Source organism: Corvus kubaryi, unplaced genomic scaffold (assembly GCF_017639235.1).
Source record: "Corvus kubaryi isolate FWS band 111438036 unplaced genomic scaffold, C.kubaryi_AGA036_p1.0 37391, whole genome shotgun sequence".
NCBI classification, from domain to species: domain Eukaryota; kingdom Metazoa; phylum Chordata; class Aves; order Passeriformes; family Corvidae; genus Corvus; species Corvus kubaryi.
The window spans coordinates 9609194-9633733 of record NW_024581130.1 but is presented as its reverse complement, the minus strand read 5'-3'; the positions used below and the strand labels follow the sequence as shown (position 1 = coordinate 9633733).

At 38.2% G+C, this 24540-nt stretch overlaps 1 protein-coding gene across 3 annotated transcripts; it reads left to right on the top strand.

The window, feature by feature from the left end:
- The first annotated feature begins 1548 nt into the window (after positions 1–1548).
- On the top strand, positions 1549–23315 carry ZNF654 (zinc finger protein 654). 3 transcript variants are annotated; one of them, XM_042037959.1, is made up of 8 exons: positions 1572–1716; positions 4705–4786; positions 6062–6197; positions 9969–10171; positions 10901–11040; positions 15173–15314; positions 16799–19115; positions 19444–23315. In XM_042037959.1, the coding sequence occupies exons 4-8, from the start codon at positions 10055–10057 to the stop codon at positions 19449–19451; spliced, it is 2724 nt and encodes a 907-aa protein (XP_041893893.1). In that variant the 5' UTR covers positions 1572–1716; positions 4705–4786; positions 6062–6197; positions 9969–10054; the 3' UTR covers positions 19452–23315. The 3 variants fall into 3 exon arrangements, with proteins under 3 accessions (XP_041893894.1, XP_041893893.1, XP_041893895.1); XM_042037960.1 differs by lacking the exons at positions 6062–6197; positions 9969–10171; positions 10901–11040 and having other exon boundaries at positions 1549–1720; positions 4708–4786; XM_042037961.1 differs by lacking the exons at positions 1572–1716; positions 4705–4786; positions 9969–10171; positions 10901–11040 and having other exon boundaries at positions 6113–6197.
- Positions 23316–24540: the final 1225 nt, after the last annotated feature.

The window sequence follows — 24540 nt, the reverse complement described above, 5'->3', positions numbered from 1 at the left end:
GTTCAAAATGTGCTGATAAACTTCTACTTGTCCTCTGCTTTGCAGTCCTGTTTCAAAGCATGGCATCTTGAGTATTTTGTACAAAAAAAGAGCTTGCTTTCTGTTACAGAAAAAGTTATTCCATGAGATTATTTAAAAACAGACACTGAAGGATACATGGAATTGTAAAACAAACATACATTATTCCCTGCCCCTCCGTCTGTATAGAATGTGTGTGAAGCGTGGTTTGGAATTTATTTTATACTTAGTTTATCTTTTTGCCCACACGTTCCCCAAGCCCCCATCTTTTCCTGGTTGTTGCAAATCTTCTGAGAATTGATCAGTTGGACTTCTCTTTTCCTGATGAATTCATGGTTTCAGGTACATTCAGGAAAAAGTTTGCTATTCCTATTCTTCCTGAGCAGTTTGGGATGGGGGGGACTGTTGCTGTGAATTTTTTTTGGTACATTTGAGTTGCAGACCAGCTGGCCAAGGTGGTGTTGCTGTTGTGTTCCTTTCTCTGCTGGCTCTGATATTTGTGTGACAGGGGAGCTGGTGCCGACTGGAACTGATGGCTTTTTTGGGGGAGAGGATGTTCCCTGTCCTTAAATTCCTATTGAGCTTATACTGGGTTCAGATGAGTGCTGAAGGTGCAGTGAGGGTGTACAGTAGGACCCAAAGTTTTGTTTTTATTGCTTGAAATCAGTTTTGAACGTCTCTATACTGTGCCCATCAGGTGCAAGCATTGTGTGACATCGTGGTGGGAAGTGATGCTTTATCTCTACCTTTGCTTCACTTTTTGGAGGCTCACACCTCTAAAGGATGTTTGTTCTTTCTGTCTACTTTGTTTCTTCTCAGGCTTTTGTGGTTTTCTATAAAAGGGACTTGGCTAAAACTATTTTGGGGAACTCTTGATAGGTCTGTGAGGCAAAATGTTTAGTCTTCTTAAGCAGAAAAGTATTTATCTACAAGTCTGCTAATTCTTCTTCAGTTGACCTAGATATTTGCTGCATTAAGCTAGCAGTTTTTCAAACAAATTAATAAAGTAAGTTTGATGGAAAAGTTATAATGGACATACAAATACGAGTCCAGCTCAGCTGCTGTTGCCTTAGATTCATCCTATGGTTAAAAAAAGCCAAATTTACTCATTTGATCAGATAAGGAAGAGTGGCTGGAATGTTTGTGACTTTCTCTGCTGACACAAAGGCTGGAAGAGTGCAGGCTACTCTTTCACCTCTTGGAAAGTTTTTAGGCTAGAACTTCTGGATGTTGTTACAGACTCTCTAATTTGCATCCCTTTGCAAAACGAAAACTTGTGTTTTTAAATGCAGAGTGCAGTGTCTACTGTGGTACAGCATAAGGAGAAAGTATTTCCTGTCTTACCCTCTGAAAAGAACAGTTGAATGTCCCTTGTGATATTCCTTTTATGATGTAGGTCATAAACCAGAAAACAGTCACATTTTTTAGGTTACAAATTCTGGTCCTGAGGGAGAGGGAGGGGAGATAAAGCAGGTACAGTGCTAACTACTTCCTCTTTCTGGCTGAAGAGAATGTCTTGGATAATAATCTGTATTTCCATGTTTTTGTCTAGGTTGTTGAAGACTATGCTGGAAGGTGGCAGGTCCCTTTGCCTCAGCTCCAGGTGCTGCAGACGGCGCTGTGCTGTTTCACGTCTGCCTGTGTGTCATTCCCAGCTGAATGTGAGCACGTACAATATGTACTGAGTAGCCTTGCTTTGTGAGTACTTCTTCATTTTTATTGTTCCTTCCTTTACAATATCACAGCAAAAGGGTTTCAGATCCTCACAGCTCCCAAAAGAGGTTTTGCAGGTGCTGTAGCTATACAGAACCAGGAATTGCTAAGTAGAATTTAGTTTTTCTTGCATCCTTGTCAAATATTCAGGTTGGCTATGACAGTGTTTTGTCATAAGGGATGTCTGGCAAAATGAATTATCTAGGAAATGAGTGATCACCATAAACTTATTTTGGAGTATTTGAAGACCAACCTGTGCCAGTAGATCATTTAAAATGATTTATCTCACATTTTTACTTCTGTACCTCTAGTGATGTCATAAGCTAAGTACTTCTTAAGAGAAATTTCTTAAGAAAGAAGTCAATTACTTTAAAATTGCATGGATTTGTATGTTTGAGTCATCAAAATGCTTACGGGAATTATTTGTTATGCAGTTAACTGACCCAAAGTCACATTCAGCTTCAAGAATTGCAGAATGTTGTGACCTAAATCTTGCTCTAATTTTGATTTTTTTAATGCATTGGTCATTTTCCCACATGAAGACTGGACATAAGGAAAAATAAAAGCTGTCTTTAAATGTTGGTCAAACTTCACTGTAGACATTTCCTGGTTTGTTTATGTGAAACTGTTTGACAGAGAATTATTTATGGCCTCATAAGACCACACTTTCCAAAACCAAAATTCTCAGGTATTGGAGAATATTGGAGCAGCTGCATCAAAACATGGTGACATCTGTTGCTGTGAGTTTTTTCACTAGTTTTAAGGAAAAAACCTCAAAATTCAAACCATGCTCGTATGTACTTTTTAAATAGCAAAGCTTGGGTGATTAAAAGGTGGAAATTGAGGTATTTTTTTGGATGGATGCATTCTGATAATTAAGTAAATTGGTCACTGAGTTCCTGTCACCCTTGTCTGTTTTGATTTTTGGAACTGGGTTTACTCCATGAGATTTGCTTCCATTCTAGGAGGTCAGATTATTTATTCTTCTGCCTGGCTGGCACAGTTTTGCATGTGATGTGATATAAAGGGATCCCAGGGCTTAGTAGCTGCAGTTACCTGGGCAACCTTGCTTGAATCTCTTTTGAAAATTCAGTGTATATTAAATCTTAGTTCTTGGAGAGCAAAACTCTGCCTGACTGTATTGTCATCCTCGAGTAAGACTTCCTTGGTAACCAGACAATAAACTGTTAACAGGAACAACTGGTTTATTTCCTATGCTTAATAACATTGCTATTCATATCAAATCAAGCAGCATTTGCATTAATATCAGGAAGTCTTAATAATGGTGCCATGCTGGTGTTTTTAGGCAATCTTCTGATGCCAAAGCAGTGATGTGATCAATCTACATGGATATAAATGTGGATGTGCAATGCTGCAGACAGTTTTGAGATAAACAGAGTTGGAACTGACTCTAGTAATTTTAACTGGAGACTGGTGATGAGGAAACAAAAATATTTTGATGGCTTCCTTTATTAGACCATGAGCAAGTGCATTGATGAAGCAGAAGATCATAGTTTACTCTTGTTCACTGTTGATTTCCAGATTTTTTTTGCAAGATCCTCCTTTTTTTAAATCAGTCAAAGCAAATTTAAATGCATGCATCACTTGCTCTAACTAGTTTTGTCTTACTATTTAAGTTCCAGTTTGTCTGCTTGCCACATCATGACATGACTCATGGCTGACCTTTCCTGAGAGTCAAGTATGCTGCAAAATTTTGTTTAATGTGAAAAGAGATAATGTTTTTTCAGAACCAAGTACTTATTTGGGTTGGGATTGTTTTTTCATTGCGTATTCGAGTTGAGATTCAAAGACCTAGCCTTGAGAGAAATTTTGTCACTGAACATAATGAATTTGTATCTTTATTTCTCTAGGCCTGTTTTTGGCATAGTTAATCACTGGTTAAAAAAAAAATTGATTCAGTGTAATCTATTGGAAATCTTGATTTTATGGTACTTGTCAATTATTCCTATAGAACATTTAATTATGCCTATGTGAGTATTAAGACCTTTTTAATGCACAGTGTTTCTGAAAATGTTACTGAGGTGAAAAAACTGCCTTTAATTTGCACAGTATTTCTTGAAGTCTTGCGTGTCCCTCTGAGAGTTGCTCAGTTCTTGTCTGCTGCTCATGTCTTTCTCAATCAGCAATTGCAGCTCATTAGTCCAATTCCTGCTTGGTACTTTTTCCAAGTAGAAATGGAATTTCTCAGAATCTTCAGGCAGAACAGTAACAGTTGCACTGCGGATCCACGAACTCCGACTGCCAAGTTTTTGATTGAATTGACTCAACTGCATTATCTGGAGGGAGGCTTTTGCAAATGAAAGCCTGAATTGAAAGCTGCTTTTTACCAACCTCTCTGATTCTGCCACCAGGATTTAAAAGAAATGAAATGCTAGACCAGGATTTTAAGATGATAAAAACCATGGAGGCCACAAGCCAGGTTGAATCTAAGCAGGTGTTGAAAGTATCAGTCCTTTCTTCTGCCATTTCTGCAGAAATGCATTTCTGCATTTCGGGGTAACACCTGTGAATTCATCTTGCTGGACATAGACCTGATCTGCTTAAAAACTTGGTGATGGTAAAATTCAAGTTGTATGAATTTGAATGCCACACGGAAGGTGAATGTAGTTTTGTTTGCATGTTTGCACCAAAGCTGTCCCTTTCCAAATAATCTTCAAAAGCATTTTTTTGAAAAGATAAAATAATTAACACCTTTAAACCACCATCTTCATAGAGGGATTTCAGTTACAGCAAGACAGGCTGAAATAAAATAAAGTGTGTTTGTAGAAAGTGCTTGAAAACATGAATTGGCGGGCACCAAAAACCTTTGAGTGACTTCACATGGACACAAGTCTAGAATACACAAAATTCCTAATTTTGATTTGAGTGCTGTGAAAAGTAAGAGACTTACAGTAGTTTCATGTTTTTGAATAAATGTTTTTAGTTTGACTTGTCACTACTTCTGTTTTTTAGGAGTTTTTTTGAATTGCTGCTGTTCTTTGGAAAGGATGAGTTCTATGAAGATCCTTTGAAAGATATTTTAGGTTCAATCCAGGTAGTGTTGCCTACTTTCATATAAACTTTTAATATTATTTCAGTAGATGTAAAGACAGTTTTTGTGAATATATGACCTGGAGGAATCATGCCATTATAGTGAAAGAAACTCGGCTTGTTTATGTCTATTTAGGGCTTAATGACATTCAGTTCATGACATGGCATCTCATGTTTCCCCTCTGGTTTTAAACAGTAAATTTGAAATTGAAGCTTCATCTCAATGAAGTCTTCAAGTCAGCACAAACATGGATAGTTTAAATTTTTCTATTCTTGGGTAGATTGGGACAGAGTTTTATGTATCTATGTACAGCCGCATAAGATGAATGACCCTGGATTAAAAACTTGTTTTGCCAGGTAAGTGTGGGGTTTGGTTTGTTTGGGTTTTTTTAATACCCAAATTGATTTTTAGGGTTGTGCCACCATGAGAGGAAACTTTGCAGGGAAAGAAGGGATGAAAAGGATGAAAACCAGGGTTGTGTCTCTATTAATACTGCTCATGGAACTACCATATGAGAAATGGTTCTTCCCTTGTTATTTTTATGGTGATACCTATTATTGCTTCTACAAATTGATGTGCCAGCACTGTTTCTGCATCAGTTGTGTAATCGAACTGGCAGTGAAAAGCAGGTAATTGAATGTAGATGGAAGCCATTCTTCTGCTGCATTTTTTGTTTCAATATTGGATAACTTCCTCGCTACTAAAATTTTCTGTTGATTAATGGTGTTGTTGACACTTTTACAACAAATAAGGTACAGGGATTAGAGGGAACTTGACATGTGAAAATCATGGCTGGCTAAATCATTCCATGATATTACAGGCAAACGTAATTCCTGTTATGTAGAAATCTGGAGAAAAATGGTTGCTTGAGGGCTGGTGACTCATGGCTTAATTCAGTTTTTCCCTCAGAAATCACAAATCCAGCTCAACATGTCTAAATCTGTGCAGGCTGCTATGAGGTGAAGACTTGTCTCAGTGTGTGCCAGTAATGTTCTCAATCCAAGGAAAGGTGTTTTTGCTTTGTTATGCACATGGAAGGCTCTTTCTCAGTGCTGTAGAAGTCATGAATTTGGCCTTCAACAGTTCTGTATTGCTGTTTTTAGATAATATCAGTTGTTGCTTTAGGACTTTCTGTATGGTCAATGAAAGACTTAGTAGCTCAAATTACTGACTGAGGAAATAGCCATGCATGGGTTTCTTGGTTTGTATTTTTGGGAGAGCCTAACTATTTTTAGACAACATCTTCTTCTTTCTAATTGTTTCTCTTTTTACACGTAGGAATGTCAGAACCTTCTAAATAAATACAGAAATCTGAACCTGGAGCTAGTGACTCGAATCATTCGAGATGGTGGACCATGGGAGGATCCAGTATTACAAGCAATTCTTAAAGCAAAGCCTGTGTCACAGGAATTAGGTACTTCCTTTATCACAGTAGTTTTCTAGAGTACTGAAAAATGTGTTCAAATACGTTTTTTTTTAATATATAGGGTGAGGTGTTGTAGCTGGCATTGCACAGAGTTTTAACTATTTTTCTGTAGTAAAATGTGCTGGTCCCTTTTTTGTTTGACAGAAAGCTGAATTTCTTTGCTGATTTAAGTCTGCTTTTATAATGTAGAGATCAGATTGGTCAGACACAGGCAGCTCCTAAATAGTTAATAAAATTCATAGGGTGGGTTTACCAGATCTGTACACTTAGAGCATGGAGACCAACTTGGCTTCAGTTAGACTCCTGAAATAACATGACTGGAGAGGATCTGATGTGTATTTGTCTCCTGGCACTCTGACTCATTTAATTTTTCTCTTCAGTTGTAAATACTTGGTCTTGTGGCTTTCCTTGGTTCTGTTTCCAATGATGCCCATGGCTACATGTGACAGCTGCTTTCTGTTTATGGATATGTAATTCCTGGAGCTGGGAAAGGTGCAGTGCATGGGAACAAAATCACTGGAATGTTAATGAAAGTTCCTAAGAGGAAAAATACTCAAGCTGCAGTAAAGTCTTTACTAGCATCTTAAGCAACTTATTGACCAGCAGTGTTCACAGGGGAGCTCTTAAAAGTTGTTTTTGTTTGATAGTGATGGAAATGCCAGTTCTTCTCTAGTTATTATGGTGAAGTGCATGATACAAACTCATCATTGTGTTTGTGACAATGTGCTCATTCTGGAGAGAGAGGAAGAGCACTGAAGTCAGGAGAGCTCAGTGAGCTGCCTCCTTAACCAGAACAAGGGTTTTGATAGCGAATTAACAGCATTATGTCTTTGTTGTTCTGTCTCTTTTGTGAAGCAACTGCTTGAGCAACAGATTTACCCATGATTTTTATTAGCTATCTCAAAGTGCTGGTCAAATGCCTACAGAAACAAAATGAAAACCAAGATGAACCTTGTTTTGTTCTGCATTGCATGATTTTGGTGATTATGATGTGGAATTAGGTCTCTATCTCCATCTCTCCAGCAAAGAATTGGTTTAGTCCTTTGCTATAGTGATTCTCTTGATCACCATGAAGCCTCTCTATGGATGGGTAACAGTTTGAGGCTGTTTGTTTTTAACCTGGCAGAGCAGGAATGAGGCCTGTTGTCATGAGATGAGCACTTTGTTCCCTTTTGTTTCAAGCTGCATCTCCTTCCCCTCTGCTGAGAGGTTTTTTCTCCTTTTATCTTCTGATATCCTCACACACACCCTTGACACATCTCATCTGTGCTGACAAACGTTTCATTTTAGATAATTTTATTTTGGAAGCTCACTCTTTCTTCCTCTCACTTCCTCTAAAATTTGCTTCTTGTGGAGTCTTAACACAAAGCAAACATCCTGTGCTGCTTTATAGGCTAGCAGTGTTTGGTGTATATTTTGAAACTTGGCTATGTAGTTCCCTCAGGGGTTATTTTAAATAGGAAAAACTGCCTATTATTGCTGAATCACCAACCATTCCTTGCAAAAATCAGTTTGTGTGAGCTACATAATCCTGTCTTGGGTTCATTAACTCCATGGAGAAGCTTAGGCCAAGACAAACCTCTCTGTGCCTACCTTTACATGAGTTGTAGTAAACTTTGAGATGTCACAGTCTGTTTGGAGGTGGCTGGAAACAAAGGCAGTCATTGAAAGAAAAATAGTAGGGTTGAAACATAGGAGCAATGAACTTGTGATAGACTAGGAAGGATAAGGTGAGCATCTAGAAGAGAACAGTATGGAGGTGCAGTCAGATGGAGCAGGTGATGAGTTGCTGAGGTGGGAGTTGATGTCTGTTGCTCTAAAGCAAAGCATCACTGCCTGGATAAGATTAAACATTGTTCGTTAGTGTATCACAGACTCGGCCAAATGCTGCTGTAGCTGGCAGTTGTCTTTGGCTTGGGGGCTAGAAGAGCTCTGTGTGCTGCCCTGGGAAAACAGGACATTCCAGGGCAGAAAGGGAGCACTGCCCTGCTAGCAGCATCACTGGAACTCTGAAAACAGCGTGTGGAGGCTATAGGAACCCACATCCTTGGGAGCTCCTGCTGGCAGTGGTGTAGGGTGTGGGAGATCTCCTTCCCTGGGAGAGGAGGCTGGCAGAGGACAGAGTCTCATTTATGGAGCAGAAGGGACCTAAGAGTTCCCTGCACCAAATGGGAATGGTAGAACAGGGTGAGCTGTGCTGTGGAGTGCAGTTCTCCCTCCTTTAAGGGAAAAGGATGTTACAGCCACTTGTTAGATGGGCAGCATTTCCTTACTGTTAGCACTTATCCAAAGCTGAGTATTGCCAGCCTAATTTTTCAGTAATCTGTTGGGTAATGTTTGCATACAAAACAGAGGATGTGGTTTGTTATCCTGAGGATGGTAATTCAAAAAAGGAGAGGCCTTTACTTGCGTTAAGGACTTTTCTGTATAATCACTTTTTCTTGCAGTTCATTGCCACCATTAGATACTGGCTTTCCTTTTAGTCCTCTTGTTTTCTAAGAGTTTGTTCTCAAAAGTGCTGATGGATAGTGGGAATGAGATGTTTTTTTTCTTACAGTGCCATCTGTTAACAAATCAAACTGAAACCTGATAACCTTGAATAACAATTCCTAAGTGTTCATTAGCATGGGACACTACTAGCTTGCATAAAAATAAAGATGCTAGAGAAATCCTGGGTTTGAGTATAAGGAATGATTTAAAAAAAAAACAACCAATGAAGTTTTAGCTGAAAGCTTGTTGTACAAGTAATCTCTTCATTTTGGGGGAAAAATTCTTTGTTGAGAGTGTGGTTTTCAGTAACCATTTCTTAAGTTTCACTTTAAGTTGCTTGCAATTAACACTGATTCCTTCTAAGGTATAAACTTTCAGCCTTCACTGACTTTAAATTGACAATCTCATTCTTTCTTTCTTTAAAACATGAAACACTAGAGTACTGCAGTTGTAGCCTTGAGTGATATTTTAACTTTTAATCCAAAGAGATACTACAATCTGTATGAACTTTTATAATAGAGGTACAAAGCACGTGTTCTAGGTATTTCTGAATTTCCAGTTACTTCAATGTTGAGTATTTTCAGTATCTCACTTGAGCTGATTTCATTCAAATATTAGTGTTAAGATTGTCTTTCAGAGCCAAAAACCAGATTTCCAGAAATGAGGAGCTAGAATTTAAATGTATTTAGATAGATAGGAGTTGTGCCCAGTAGCACTTTCAGAGGAAGAAAAGGTGTGTTTTCCAATTTGGCAAGGAAAATCAAGGCATTCAAAGCTTCTTGAGGCAACAGCATGTGAATTGTAGTTAACATTTTTCACCACTTTGAGGTCTTACATTTTAATGGATAATGAGTATCTTGAGGGTTTTTTTGAATATTTATAATTATGGCTTTGGAAGTGATGTCAGTCTTGTGCTTCTGGCAGTCACACAGATTCCGCTGCTGAGAAAGGAGGGAATTTTCTTTCTCTAAAATGTTCACATCTGCTTCTATATAATATATATTTTACTAATCCTTTGCAGCACCTTGTGTTAACTTGTTAGAAACAAAATACTGAATTAGATTACTGGTTTAAGAAAAATAACAATTTCTGTTTGCAAGCAGAAGGACAGATTTCTTATGGTATTTAATTTAATATTTGATAGGTATTTTAGCAGAGCCTTTATTTTTTCTTAATATTATTTGTTATTAAAAACAACATTACATTTAGATATATTTGTTGTTTGGACTTCATATTCTAATTGCCTTTAAATCTTTCTTTTCTGTGCAGTTAACAAATATTTAAGCTCTGAAAATCCACTGTTCTTTGAACTCCGTGCCAGATACCTTATTGCCTGTGAACGCATCCCTGAGGCAATGGCTCTTATCAAATCTTGCATAAATCATCCAGATATCAGTAAAGATCTGTATTTCCATCAAGCTCTTTTCACCTGTCTTTATATGTCACCATTAGAAGATCAGCTATTCCAGGAGGTATTGTTTGTCAGTATACATTTCTTTTTTAAAATGAAGTGGTGCTTTATACTTGCTTTGTACGAGTTGTCAAGAGGAGCATGTGGAACTCTGATTTTGTGGAACCAAATGTCATAAAATCAGGCAGCCACCCTGATGTTGCTTAACTTAGTGCTGACTTAAGCTTTGAAAAGTTAAATGTGCAGTGCCTACAAATCTTGTTGACCTAAATGTTATTTTTTGGTCAAGTGTTCTTGTAGATATAGTCCCTAAATATTTTGTAACTTCAGTGTATTGATTATTTTACTATTGACTATTATTTTAGTAAAAGCACTTGAGCCTAATGGATGTTAATCGTACATTATATAGTTTTGTTGAAGTTTTTTAATGATGCCCCAGTATGTAAAATGACACTTGAGCTGAATGTGGCCCTATTTTACCACTGATTGCACTTACTAGATTACAGTGTTTTTCTTAACCTTGTTTTAAGAACAAGCTACCATCATGCAAAAAAGTGATTTTGTGTAGTATTTTAATTTCTCAGACAATTACTCTGATGGTCATTTCTCTAAGAAATATGAAAGAGCTCAAAATAGCTCCAAAATCTTTATTTGTAGATGTACACAAAAGCCATTCCAAAGACATCCTGTGTTAATATCAATTCCTGAAGTTTTTAGTAGACCAAGGTCTGATAGGTTTTGATTTCATGTTAGCCAATTGATCTAAATCGATTTTATTTTAATTGTATAGCACTTGTTGAGGACTGATTGCAAGAGTGGAATTGAGATCATCTGCAACACTGAAAAAGAAGGGAAGACTACCTTAGCCTTACAGCTTTGTGAATCCTTCCTAGTCCCACAGCTCCAAAATGGGGACATGTATTGTATATGGTAAATACTTTATTTCTGGGGAAGCAGCTGAGCAGAAAATACATGCTTATTGCCAAAATGAAACTCACCTAACTTTAAAATACCAGATAAAAACGATTTTGAAATGTTCCTGGTGCTTTTGTTGTGCCTGTTTGCCTTTTTACACACAGCCATGTACAGGGGTAGCCTACATAGTGCAAAACACTTCTTTAATGTTTCAAAGTAACAGAAAAGTGAGCCCTTTACACTCCTCAGGCTAGAAATACCTAGAAATGTAGCATTTATTATTAGCAAAATGCAGTCTGTAGACTTTACCCATGTAGATATTTTGCTCTGTAACTGTAGTGTGTCACCAAAGTGCCTAAAAAGAGAATGTAGGGTTCTGAAAATGTGCTACTAATTATGGAAACTTTGATGTCATAAACAGAGCTACCACCTAGATGGGGTTCTCTAGAAAACACTGAAGATGTCTTCACACACATTCAGTCATCTTGATACTTGGATGAGAGTTGTCAACAAATTTTGTCATTCTGGGGACTGAAAGATGGCAAGGAATATAATACTTCCGTTGAGCTTGTATTCTGTACCTCAAGGAACATCTGCATTCCTTGATAAAATATGCTTTATTTGTTTGGTTATGTAGTTAAAGCAAAATATTTTAGCAAGGATTTGATAGAGATCAAATTATTAATCTGCCTAACTAATTTTAATATGGAGTTCAGAAGCTACCTTGGATTTCTGTGTTCCCAGATTCCAGGAAATCAAAAAGCTTTGTTGTCTTGAGACACTAATGAAAGTTAGATATGATAATGTTTGGTTTGTTATTAACTTTTTTCCTTAACTATTGGACTGTTGGATGAGTAATTGTTCAATTGAAAGCATTGGGATTATGATTATGGCATCCATTTGTAGTACAATGTATTGGCATTAGCTATTGGCATTTTTCATCCAGTCTGTCCAGGAAAAGATGGACTGGACTGTCCCCATAGGACAGGTGAAGTTCAACCAAAAAGGTAGAGTTTGTGTGAGCCCACTGGGAATTGAATCCATCTTTGCTGATTCCTGCCTAAATGCTGCATCTCCCTGCTTCTTACTAGGAAATTACAGGTGTAGCCTCTATGGATTAGTGCTTTCTGTTTGGGGGATTCAGTCTTTAAAGAAATGCATTTTGAATATTGTAATTAAACCTCCTTTTGCTGTAGTAACATGTTAACCTTGCTCTTAATCAGCTGATCATTGAGTTTTGCATCATCCATTTTGAAATTACTGTTCAAAGCAAGATATCTATCTCTTTTTGTTCTGGCAAAGCAGATGTCAAAGATGAAACTCCAGAAGAGGCTCAAGGACTGTTTGATACCTGGTTTTTAGGAAATAATCTTGGCATCTCTCAGTATTTTAATCTATTCAGAATATAGAACTTGAGGATCTTTGAAACAGAGTTCAGAGCACTTACGTCTGTACATCTCAGACAGATGTTTCATTCTTTACAGATGCTGAGCCTTAACAATTGTGTTCCCAACAAGAGCTCTGTGTAATACTTAATAGATCATGTAAACTGCAGCAAAGCTTGTGAAGGCATGGCTGTGCTGTAATCCAATTTTTTGAAGAAGTAGGAGCTGGGTTAAATTAACCCACAGAGTGTTCTTCTCCCCAGGGAAGATTTTAATGTCTCCAGCACAGTATAAATCATCTCACCTTGTCTGGAACTGAGGGCCTTGCAGATCTTACAGAGATCTAGCAGCTAACCCTACTAGCAAAGATAAGACAACGAAATAGATTAGAAAGCTGTAAATAGCAGATATTTGCTACAGCCTATATGAAATCTTCAAGCTAAAACCATTAGCTGTCATCTTGGAGGATCATGAACTTCAAGCAGCTTTGTCACAAAACTCTTAATTTTCAGTGATGTTAAGAATAAATTCTAGATTCTGATGAACAGAATTATTTTTCTGAAATGAAATCAAGCAAGCTGTGGTTGGTCATACTAAAAAAAATTTTGCACAAAGTATTGGTAAGAAATCAATTCAGAACACTTCGATACAAAGTGTTGTCTCTTCAGGAAGACACACAATATTTTGATGCAGCAGGCATAAATGGCTTTCCTTTTCTGCCAGATGATTTTTTTAGTAGTATTTTGGCTGTTTTCAGATGATTCCTATGCAGTAAATTCAGTAAGTCAAGGAATTTTCACCACAGGTTTGGTCAGTCTTTTGGCAAGTGTGTTCCTTAGACCTACTTATTAAGAGTAGCAAAGGGATTAGATCCAGCTAAGTTAGGGAGGGTTTAGCCATCATCTTATATTGCTGGTGGAGGCACACAGTGGTTTTGGTATTTTGGAGGTAGTTAAGAGTCTGGAATGCATGGTTGCCTCTGGTCAAGAGGTGCTGAGTTCTGTGATCTCCCAGTAACAATCTAAATTGTCCCAAAAAAGTCAGAGATGGACTTGAAGAAGCTGCCATATCAACACAGAAAAATAAAACTAAAAGACTAAAATACTGTTTCATGTCAGGGTCTAGGCAAATGATGGGTAACACCTTGTTCTTCACCCATGGAGCTCTTCCTTCTGCTTCCAGTTTTCTGCATTCCTTTTTCAGCTCTTTCCTTGTGCCAGCCTAGCACTTGTCTGAACACATAGCAAGCCCCTTTAATCACTAATCTCTCAGAAGAATAATTTAATTTTTCTCACGTTCTCTGGGATTAGTATTGAAGTGGCTTGTTCCGAAATGGTGTGAGGCAAAGCAGAGAATAAGATGGCTTATTGAATTGTAACACATAACAGCAAAAATACTCAGTTCTTACTTCTGTACTTCATGTTGAGACTTCTACTGAGTTGTTGTGAATGGTTTAGTGCATGACGACACTAATTTCAAACTTGTAGATGAAGTTTGCAAATATGTGTAGTTCAGATTTCCAGCCTGGTAAAGGCAGAGGTGAACAGTTCATATCTTTGGAAAACCAGTAAGACTAATTTTTCGTGTGTAGAGCTGCCTATGGGTCTCCCTTTTCACAGTTTCCTCCGTAAGTTTGATCTTCCTTTCAACTTTAGTTCTCTTGGGTTCTGTATGAAAGAAAACAATCAAGGTCTCAATGTCAAGCAGAGTTGTAGAGCTGAATTCAATTGTAGAGCTGTCCTGAATTCAAAAGTGGTGTTGGTTTTGTCATGGGCAGTTCTGTCGCTTCCCTTCATTCAGGCTCTGAGCTCACTAAGGGAAGCTTAATCTCAAAAGGTTTGTCTGGCTCTGGAAAATCAGCCAAATATTTTTGTCAGTAACCAGGTTTGTTTTCTGAGGGAGGAGGCTGCTGGAATAAAAAAGTGTCTTCCTTCAGAAAATGAAAGTCAGTGGGTTCTGCTTTCATTGTAATGTTATGGTGGGATTTCTCCTGATTCCTAGCCAGAGCTACCCCTGTGTGAAATCTTTGTGCTGGCAAATCTTCTTTTGACTAAAAGTTAATCCAGTTGCTTTCCTGAGTCTCTGAATTAAAGTGCACAGCACTTCTATGCTTTAAAACTTCAATTAGCTCTATTTTATAGGCTAAGCACATCACTTGTGCAGAGTTCAGCCCTAATCTGATCTTACATTTCCTTGTCTCAGGCAGAAATGTATTTGACTGCAGATCATGGAGATGTAGGATAGCTGTAGAGCCTGAAACTGTGGTATAACTGCTGTGGGCAGAAAATTGTGCTAACTGGAGAACATCACTATTTCCTGCCACATCAGAAGTTTCCTATGCTGCTTCCATTTTCCATGTTCAAAAGCTTCTTTTCCTGAAGGACTCTTCATTGTTGCACTGGAAGTGACTTAATCCCAAGAGCACACAGATGTTTATTGCCTGTGGTGTTGAGGGCTAGGTGCTGTTCCATCTGATTTTATTGTGCACTTCTCTGAAACTAAGCTGAATACATGAATGTTTTGTTGAATATTTCATTGGCTGAGTGATAGGAGATACCCTGAATACTTTAACCAAGTAATTAAGTTGCATTTTCCATTGTGCACGTTGTGTGCAGTTGTGGTGTTAATTAGGTCAGTATTACACCCTCAAATATGATTTTAGTCACAGAACATGCAAATAATTGTCTTTAGGAATGGATCATGCTTAGTGGTAGAGTTCTAAAACTCAACCTAATTGGAATGTTTTCTTCTCTACCTAATAGGGACCTGATCTTCATTTGGAGTAAACTGCAGCTCAAATCTAACCCATCAAAACAAGTATTTGTGGACCAGTGCTACCAGCTTCTAAGGATTGCTACAAATGTCAGAGTAATTTTCCCTTTCATGAAAGTCATTAAGGATGAAGTAAGTTCTGTTTGTTTTTACCTCATCCACCATTCTTTTGGTAACCAGTTAAAGTAAAGAGAAGTGATGTTTGTGTTGTGTAATCACCACTTTTTGTGGAAAGTTAAAAAAGAGGGAGTAGGGAAGGACCCAGTATTATCTTGAAATTTTTGTCAGGTTCTAGAATGGGCTTCAATATTATGATTGCTTTTGTGGTTTTAAGTTTGTTTTTTGGGTTTTTTTTGGAATGGTGGGTTGTTCTGTTTCTGCAGCAAGTTTGAGGAATAAGTCCATGGAATAAATGTGAATGATTTATTGCTTGGGGTTTCTTTTTCAGCCTGATCTCTTAAGGAAATAGACCTCGTGTAATTGTATGCAGCCTTCATCCTTGTTAAATTCTGAATCCTTTTACCAGTTCTAATCAAATCTGAAAAAAGTGTTTAATATAACATAAAGGAAAAGGCAGAATACTACAGGAGAAGACATGATTTTGCTTCAGAAGATTGTGCTGTATTTCTTGCTTCAGGTCTTAGGCTTGTTCTGTCCCATCTGCAAAAGATGTCACGTGCAATGCTTTGCACACAGGCCTGTGAGTTGTTTCCCAACAAATGTTATTTATCATTGACCTGACTTAACAGAGCTCCTCCATATTTTATGCCCTTAAGGAATTCTAAATTATTTTGTCAGATCTAAATGCAATAATTTGCTGCTGTTCAAGGGTATGTGTTCTAAAATGCTTGTGGTGTTATTAATAATTCTATTTGCATCTGAGTAGTCTTATTTTTTTAATAACCCCCTACTTCTTGAATATTGTCTGTATTTGTTAAAACACATTTAAATATAGGAGGTATTAATTATTTCTAAATTTCCTATACCTCTTTTGACTGTAATCTGCTGCCTGTTGGGCAGTGTATTTCTGATCATCCCTCTGAGTTCCATGTTCATGACAGGGCCTGCAGCTTGAAGTGTGGAATAGGAATTCTGCTCATTGGAAGGATGGGTCATCACTTTTGGCAAATGAGGCCTGTTAGAATTCTTGGCCATGGGTTGTTACGGTTCCCCTGGTGGTTGTTCAAAACTGTGAGCAATATTACCATGGTTTTTATGTAATTCACGCTAAAAAAGTTAGAACAGGGCTAAAATAGAGAAGAATCATTCAATTATGGTGTGAAACAGCCAAGGCAATGAAGAAGCAGGCAGAAGATACTGACAGATCAGATATGATCTCTTGCAGTCTTGGTTTATATCCCCAAATAATTACCTTTAACTATAGAACTGCATGGAGCGGAGCTGAAGCTTTGTTGACAGTAGCTGTACAGCTTTCGGCGCAAACCATTTTTGTATCTGTATTTATAGCCTTGTTTGAGCAATATTTAAAGATGTTCATGCCCTTGGGTGAAGTTTAGTTAGGAGGATGCTTTCTGAACTCCTGCTTTGCAATAGATGAATATAAATACTGGGATGTTTGGGAGTTGTTTATGTACTCTGTCATTTCCTTCCTGCAGGTTGGCGAGGATGGCCTTCAGATCTGTGTTGAGATATGTGGATGTGCCCTACAGCTGGACCTCCGTGAAGATCCCAACATGAAAAGTCTTATTTATAAAGCAATCGCTCATTTTCTGCCAAATGACTTGGAGATCCTCAGAATTTGTGCTCTCTCCATCTTTTTCCTGGAGCGCACCTTGGAATCGTACTACACTGTTGAACATTTGTATAAATGTGCAGATGAAGAATACAATGAGTGCACTAGTTCTGTTCAAAACCGTGTGCGGTTTGAGCTGCTTCCCATCTTGAAGAAAGGATTGTTTTTCGATCCTGAGTTCTGGAATTTCTTGATGATCAAGCAGAATTGTTTAGCGTTGTTGGGCGATAAAGCCTTGGATGGCTTGAGTGAAAGTACACTGGAAAACTCTCCTGCAAACACCGAGAAAACAGCAGAGTGCAGGGCTCTGGGTGAGGAACGTGGCTGTCTAACAGATGTCAGCAATGGGGAGCTCGACCCTGGAAACTGCTCCGGAGCCCGGTCCAAAGGGAGTGCCAAAAAGAACCACCAGGCTCTTGAGGCATCCAAAACGTTGGATCAGACTGAACCAAGGCACCGCTGTGTGATCTGCAACAAGGAGTTCCTTGGGGATCACATAGTGAAACACGCACAAGCTCACCAAAAAAAGGGCAGCTTCTCCTGTGTGCTTTGCACCAGGAAGTTCAGGCAGAAAGGACTCATGCTGAAGCACTTAAGGAATCATGTCAGGAAGATAGAAAGGCAACATCTTGCTGCAGCTCTTGAGGCTGGTCAGGAGGCTCCTGCGCTTCATGAAGTGCAATGTTCTAGTGTTTCTGTGTCTCTTGAAAATGGGAATTCTGAGGGTTCCAAAGATACTGAACCAGAGGCTGCAGTAGCCCCAAGTTCTGACCAGGTCCAAGAGGAGGCTGAGAATGCAGAACAGGTTTTTGATGCAGTGGAAAACCATCTAAGTGACCAGGATGATGCCACTGAAAACAGTAGTGACAGCTGTTTTAATAATGTTCCTGATGCTTTAAGTACAGAGAGTTTGCCTGAGGACGATGAGAGCTCCAGTAAAGAGTCACCCATTCTGCATAAAGTGAATGGAGTGTTTTGCCCTCAAAAAGACATTGATGCCTTGGACGAGGAAGGAACATTTAAGTGCCCTGCGAATGGTTGTGCTAGAGTGTTTAAAAAAATAAGATTCCTCAACAAACATGCCAGAAAAACTCATCCAACTGATCTGAAGGTGCAGCAGCATATAATGAAATGGAATAAAGGAAAATGCCGCTTCTGCCAGAGGAAATTCGCTGATTCCCAACATTTTATAGACCACCTGAAGAGACATGTGTATCCAAATGTTTACTTTTGTTTACACTTTAATTGTAATCAGAGATTTAAGCTGTCGACTGAGCTTGCAGAACATACAAAAAGTCACAGTGTGTTTAAAGCTCAGTGCAATTTCTCAGACTGCTGTGAACTATTTGAGGAGCTCCCTTTGCTGTATGAACACGAGGCTCAGCATTATTTAAATAAAACTCCGGAATGTTCAGAAGATGCAAGTGAAAAAGATTCTTCAGATGATCCTTCAGAACTTTGTAGTTACCAAGATGAAGATGAATCCGTGAATGAAAAAGAAACTGTAGATTTACCAATTCCAACCTGGAAGTCAAGGAAGGATTCTGCAGAACCAAAGACATATATTCAAAGCGTGGAGAAGAAAGCAAATAATGTAATTCACAATGGAAATGAAAGTTCATCTGAGAGTAGTGCTCCAGTTTTAAGTTTGATAGACCAAAAGACACCTGTGTTGCAGCCAAATCCTGAAAACTGTAATGTTGTTAGTGACCAACTGGTCAATGGGCACAGTGACCTAGATCAGACATCATCCAAGGCATCCCAGATACCTTTGGACAGAGTAGCAGATGAAACAAGGACAGAAAATGGGTCAGTGTTACCAGTTTTACAGAACTGTCACGATGCACCACAAAATAATGCTCCTGCTGCCTCACAAGTACCTTCTAAACCAAATCAGACAACAGAGACTACTTCATATGGTGTCATCTTAACAAAACCCTATGTCAGACCATTGCCTCCAAGTTACCTTGATGAACGTTACATTAGCATGCCAAAACGGAGAAAAATTTTGGCTGATGAAGTAGATGCTTGTTCTGAACAAGATAAAATTTGTAGCAAATCAACAGAAAGATTTAGATGTGGCAACTGCTTGACCATCTACTGTAATTCAGAAGCACTTGAGGCTCACCTTGCACAAAAGAAGTGTCAGACGCTCTTTGGATTCGATTCAGATGATGAAAGTAAGTCCTGCAGTCCTTCTGTGTTGGTCTCTTTGGCAGTAAATACCAATTGGGAAATGGTCTTTGAAAACAGGAATAGATAAGACAGACACTAATTAAATCACAGTACTCTGCTAAATTGGAGGTTTAAATTAGATGTGCTGTTCAGAATAAGAAAGAGGTGGTCAGAATTTGTAGGCAACTAATGGAAAAGACTTCTGATAAAACAGAGTGGGGAAATTCAATCAATCAGTCTTTCCTTGCATGTTTGAAACTAAATATGGTGAAAAACATAAGCAACGTTCTAGATTAAGGAACCATTTACGTTTGGGTCTTTTCTCTTTTACAGGTGCCTGATTCAATGTTGTGGAGAAAGTATCAGATGAGGGAGGAGTGGTGTAAGGAAACACTACATGAAGAAGCATCAGTTTGTTTCCCAGTTGGCCTTAATCATGAAGCAGTCTCAAATTCCTATAGAAAAACATGACCTTGATAAAGACAAAGCACATTTTCTAGAAAAAAAAACTCAGAGAGGAGTAATAGGAGCTCTGCAGGTCTTGAGTCCAGAAAAGTTGCTACAAAATCCCCAAAGTACCAGTTATCCAAAAAGCCATGTTCATTCCAAATGTATGATTGAAGCTCAGTGGCGTAGCTTTTCTAGCATGAAAGTTGAAGGACAATAAGGCATAGAGGTGAGCAGGCAGAGAAAGCAGAGGTGTTCATTGCCTTGTGGAAGTACAACCTGCCAGTTCTGAAAGCTGCTTTAGTTTGTGTGGTTCAAGTGTATCTATCCACACAGCTGGGAAGGAATCATTCAAGGAGGTGTTACATTCTTACCCTATGGATAAATACATAAAGAAACCACGCATTCGTTTTATTCAAAGTCAGAGTGTGTGAGTCCATTATCTGCTCAAAAGCATGGAGCTCATTTCATAAACTTCTACTCAGAATCCAAAGAGGAATGTGGAAAGAAATATTGAGATAGATGGAATGCTGGAATAGCCAAAAACTTGAAATACAGAACAAGCAGGAAAAAGTGAGTTGTTGTGGTATTGTGTGAGTCTTACACACAGTGGAAATCAGATCCATGCAAGAGAAGCCCTTTGCAAGGTGTCCTGTAAAACATCTGCTGTAGGTGTGGGAAGAGCAACACAAGTGATACATGCACAGATTGTGTGCATGCTAACAGCAGCTGATGGAAAAAAATCCAGAATATTAAGGGGTTAAACTTGCATGACAGAGCAGAGTTAAATTGATATTCTGCAAGTACAGAATCTTGTACTTGGCAGAAGAAGGTCCCTCAGCTGTTGGTAGGACTGACAAGAACTTGAGAAGGCAAATAAAAGCAGAGCACATCAGGTTGGGGTGAACAAAAAGGTCAGGAAGGGCCTGTTTCACATTTGTGGTGTTGCTTAATGGTGGTGGGCCACAACTCAGTGCTGTCACTGCTTACTTACTGTCTAGAAAGGAGAAAACAGGGATCCTCTCAACCTTGAAGACACACTGCAACCCTGTTTAGTAGCATCCCTTGAAAGGAGAGCCTTTCCCAGAGGCTGGTGAAGGAGTTATTTCAATGTTAAGCACTTTATTCACGATTCACTGCTCATAGGAACAATGAGAATGTGAAGACAGGAAGTAGGAGTCCTTCAGCTCTATATGGAAAACTGAAGTACAGATTTTGAAACCAAAAAGATGCCGTTGTAATTTTTGGTCTTCCTACCCTAAAGCAGAGGTGTGGCAAACATGCACATTGTCCAATTATTGTGCTAATTTGTCCTCTAATTTATCTTACACTGTCTTGCCACATCATATTTTTTTTTTTTTGGGATCCTGTTCTATGAAATTTGTAATGGGACTGTAGGCAGGGAAGGCACAGTGGTGAAAACTGGTGTTCATCCAGAGTCATCCCAGAAATGTAGGACAGCACAGAGTAACTGTTCCTGCTCAGCTGTCACTGAGGAGTTCATCCCAGTGTGTGTAGGGCTTGAATCAACAGGTGGGTGAAAATTAATGAATAAAAATCAGGGGGTGCATAAAGCCCCCTGTTCATTGTAGGAGTGGCTCACCCTTGCATACCCAAGGGTTCCTCTGTAAGACAGCCTGTGAAGCAGTTCTGGAACATAAACTCAGTAGTTCAGCAATGCCTCTGCTAATAATCGTCTGTGGAAGTAAACAGATACTTGCATTAGTTCTGCTTTCTTTCCCCTTCCTGTGAGGTAGAAAGAATGCAAATTCAAAATCATGCTCTTGAATTCTAGAAGATTTTGCCTTAACTTTGAGTTTGATTAACATAAAAGGTTATAAAATTATGATCACAGGTATGTGTGCATTACAGGAATCCCAATTATGGCCCACTTCCAGAGATTTGTACGACGTTTGAGGCACCAAAGAATTTTTTTTTTGCAGTTGCAAAAAACCTGATTTAAATGTTTAAATGCATCATTCATTATATATACATATATACACACTTTATATATATTTACATGTATAAATACGTTAAAAGTTTTAAACATAAAGTTAATGGGGTCCTTATCAGACAAATGCACTTTCACATTTTTTTACTTTCAAGATACCAACTAATTTTTAAGGACCCAGTTACTGTGTTGAATGTTCCCAGGCTCCCCCTTCTTTGCTTGACATTGCTTAAATATATTTGGGAAAAAAAAAGGTTCATTTTAAAGTATTACAGTTCTGAAAATCGGAAAACTGAGTCAACAAAGATACAACAAAGATGTTTGTGTAAATCTTTTTAATGTACCTTTTAATCTTTGGTGCTTTTTTGCCTTTTCCCTGGAGCTCCATGTGTTTGAAGATGCTTTAAAAACATGACTGAGACTTGTATTATCTTTGGTTTAGGTGTGTAGATAAATGCATCTGTGTACATGCATAAACTGTGACCATAATTTTTTGTACCTGCATTAAAGTAATTTTTGTTCAAAGATGCTTTTCTGGAACACCACCATTTGTTTCTATCATGTATTCAGTGTGTACACTCTGGAGAACAGGAAATAGGAATTCTTACGTAGGTGAAGATGAGCATCACCTAACAATTATCAGGAATCTGTTAAATTGACTTAAAGTAGCAAGTGGGTGGTAACATTTTAAAATTACTATTTTCGCTTCAAAAGACATTGCATTTTCTTTAAGCTACTCTCTGAAACCTGTTGGTATTCTCAGATAGTTGCAGTATTGAGCAACTTTAATCAGAAGCAAAAAGATACTTGGATCACATATGGAATAATTCTAGTCATGTGTGGAATAATTCTCCATGCTTTTTAAGGATTCTTTAATATCTTGAGTATTACCTCATACTAATCCTGCAGCTTCTAGGGCTGAAAACAGGTTACAAATCTTGAAAGTTGGGGTTTTTTGGGTTTTTTTCCCCAGGCATTAAGCATTGTGTGATATAATTGGAAACCCTTCAAGATGTATCTCTTTGATTCAATAAATCCTGAAGTACATGTGTAATGTAAGCCTCCAGCCGCCCTAAAGTGGCCTGAAGTTATACATGAGCTTAGGAGCTTTGTTGGATCAAAATTCGTGCAATTCAGTGCTGATAATTGTATTTAGTAACATTCCTCCAGTTGGATTTGGACTTTCTTTTTCAGACTGTCTCCTCTAACCCCATCATGTTTCACTGGAAAGGTCATGTAATTTCTAATTTCAAAAAGTTGCCGCTTGGTGTAGGCACCTTTCATGAAAAAAGGAATACTGAAAATAGGTTGCAAGTGGTCATATCTGTGGGGCAAGGTCACTGGTACTTTGGTTATTTAGCCATATTCATTAAAATTATATGAATTGTATAGTTTGGATAATTTATAACATTAAACTTTGTGATTTTAATATCACATGGAAGGTTCAGCTGTACTCATTTCTTTTATTGTTTAACACCAGTGCTATGGACAAAAGACCCAAAGGGGGTGGTAGTGTTACTATTTTCTTAATTTATTTGGTACTGTATAACACCTTTCTGATTAAATGCAGTGTATGCATTTTGGGACTCTTAATTTGTAAAAGCTGTTACAGGTTCAGCAAGAAAGGAAATTTGTGCTTCCTTGTTGAATGTTGAATTATTTTACTTTGCATTTTATATAAGAGTACAAATTAAAACTGAGCCATCAAACTGCAATAAATCTACAGTAGTGTTTCATTTTAAAAACCTTTTGTACTGTACATAGATTTGTTCAATAAAACATTGTCTTTGTTGTTGATAGAAACTGATTTTGTGTTTTGGAGAATCACTCTGGAAATGCTGCTGTGATGTTCAGTGCTACTGTGTTACATTTGGTACGTGAGGGTTGTGTGGCACCTATGTGAAGATGGCAGGTCTTGATGCTCCGGGTGTGTGGATATTTGGATTTGAATAGACCAGGCTTCAAAATGGGGACAGCAGTTAATTCCTAGGGCTCAAAATCCAAATTTGGGGCCACAGCCAAGTCTGGGTGCAGCTGTTTTAAGGTACCTCTGCTTCTGGTTGGCTGTCAACTCCAGACACAAAGACAGTGTAGTTGCTTCTTCTTCTGGTTTTTTTTTCTTTGGAGAGTTCAATACTGCCCTCTAAAATTACTGGATAATTTAGATTTATTACTCACAGTCCTGTAAATTCCTAACTTTCTTTAATTGCAGATTTTTGACTTTTTCTGCAAAGTTTTGGAAGGTGATTTTTTTTTTTTTATGTGTAACTTGAAACTTACCTTTATTTTCTACTTTGGATAATTTTGACAAGGTCCTTGCCTGAGGAATTTAAGTGTGGGTGTAAGGGTAAGGGGCCTCAGGTACATTTTGCCGGCAAAAATATTTCTCAAAATGGCAGTGTGTACATTAGCCATTTAAGAAACTCATTGTTGACTGTATTAACACCAAATGTAAACTTCTATGCCCCTCCTCAGATGGACAGGAGACAGAAAATACAACAAAAGCTCTTGTAGGGACTCCTTGAATTACAACAGCAATTTAATGTTACAAGAGTTCTATTCACCTTTTGGTTTCTATAGGCTAATAATTTTCCTGTTTCTTCCCCTTTGGGAATGCCAAGTGCTCAAGTCAATTAAAAGTTTGAATAACAACTCTAAAGGGAATTTTGAGTTATGAGAAAGAGAGGAAAAAAATGAAACCTACTTCTGAGATTATCCCCTTCCCACCCCCCACCCACCTCCAAAGGGGAAGCACTTACAAAGTAAAATATAAATATATTATAAATAGTTATAAATCATTCTGCTGAAAAGGCTGGTCTTGGTTTAGAACAAGAAACGGGCTGTGGAGAGACATCAGTCCTGAATATTGAAAAGTCTCTCCAATTGCCCTGATGCCAGTGCACTTTTCCTCTCTAAAGATTAATGGGAATGTTACCATTCTGAGGCAACCTGCCCTTCCCTTCCCCTCCCATCCCCTCAAGTCTTACAGAAAACAGCAAACATCTCAATCTAATTTTTAAAATGGCATCTTG

What these genes read in the sequence shown, in the direction of transcription:
- ZNF654 (XM_042037959.1), top strand. Translation starts at nt 10,055, where the DNA reads ATGGCTCTTATCAAATCTTGCATAAATCATCCAGATATCAGTAAAGAT. An exon ending in AAGATCAGCTATTCCAGGAG is followed by an intron (nt 10,172 to 10,900) that starts GTATTGTTTGTC and finishes TTAATTGTATAG; the next exon opens with CACTTGTTGAGGACTGATTG. An exon ending in TGAAAGTCATTAAGGATGAA is followed by an intron (nt 15,315 to 16,798) that starts GTAAGTTCTGTT and finishes TCCTTCCTGCAG; the next exon opens with GTTGGCGAGGATGGCCTTCA.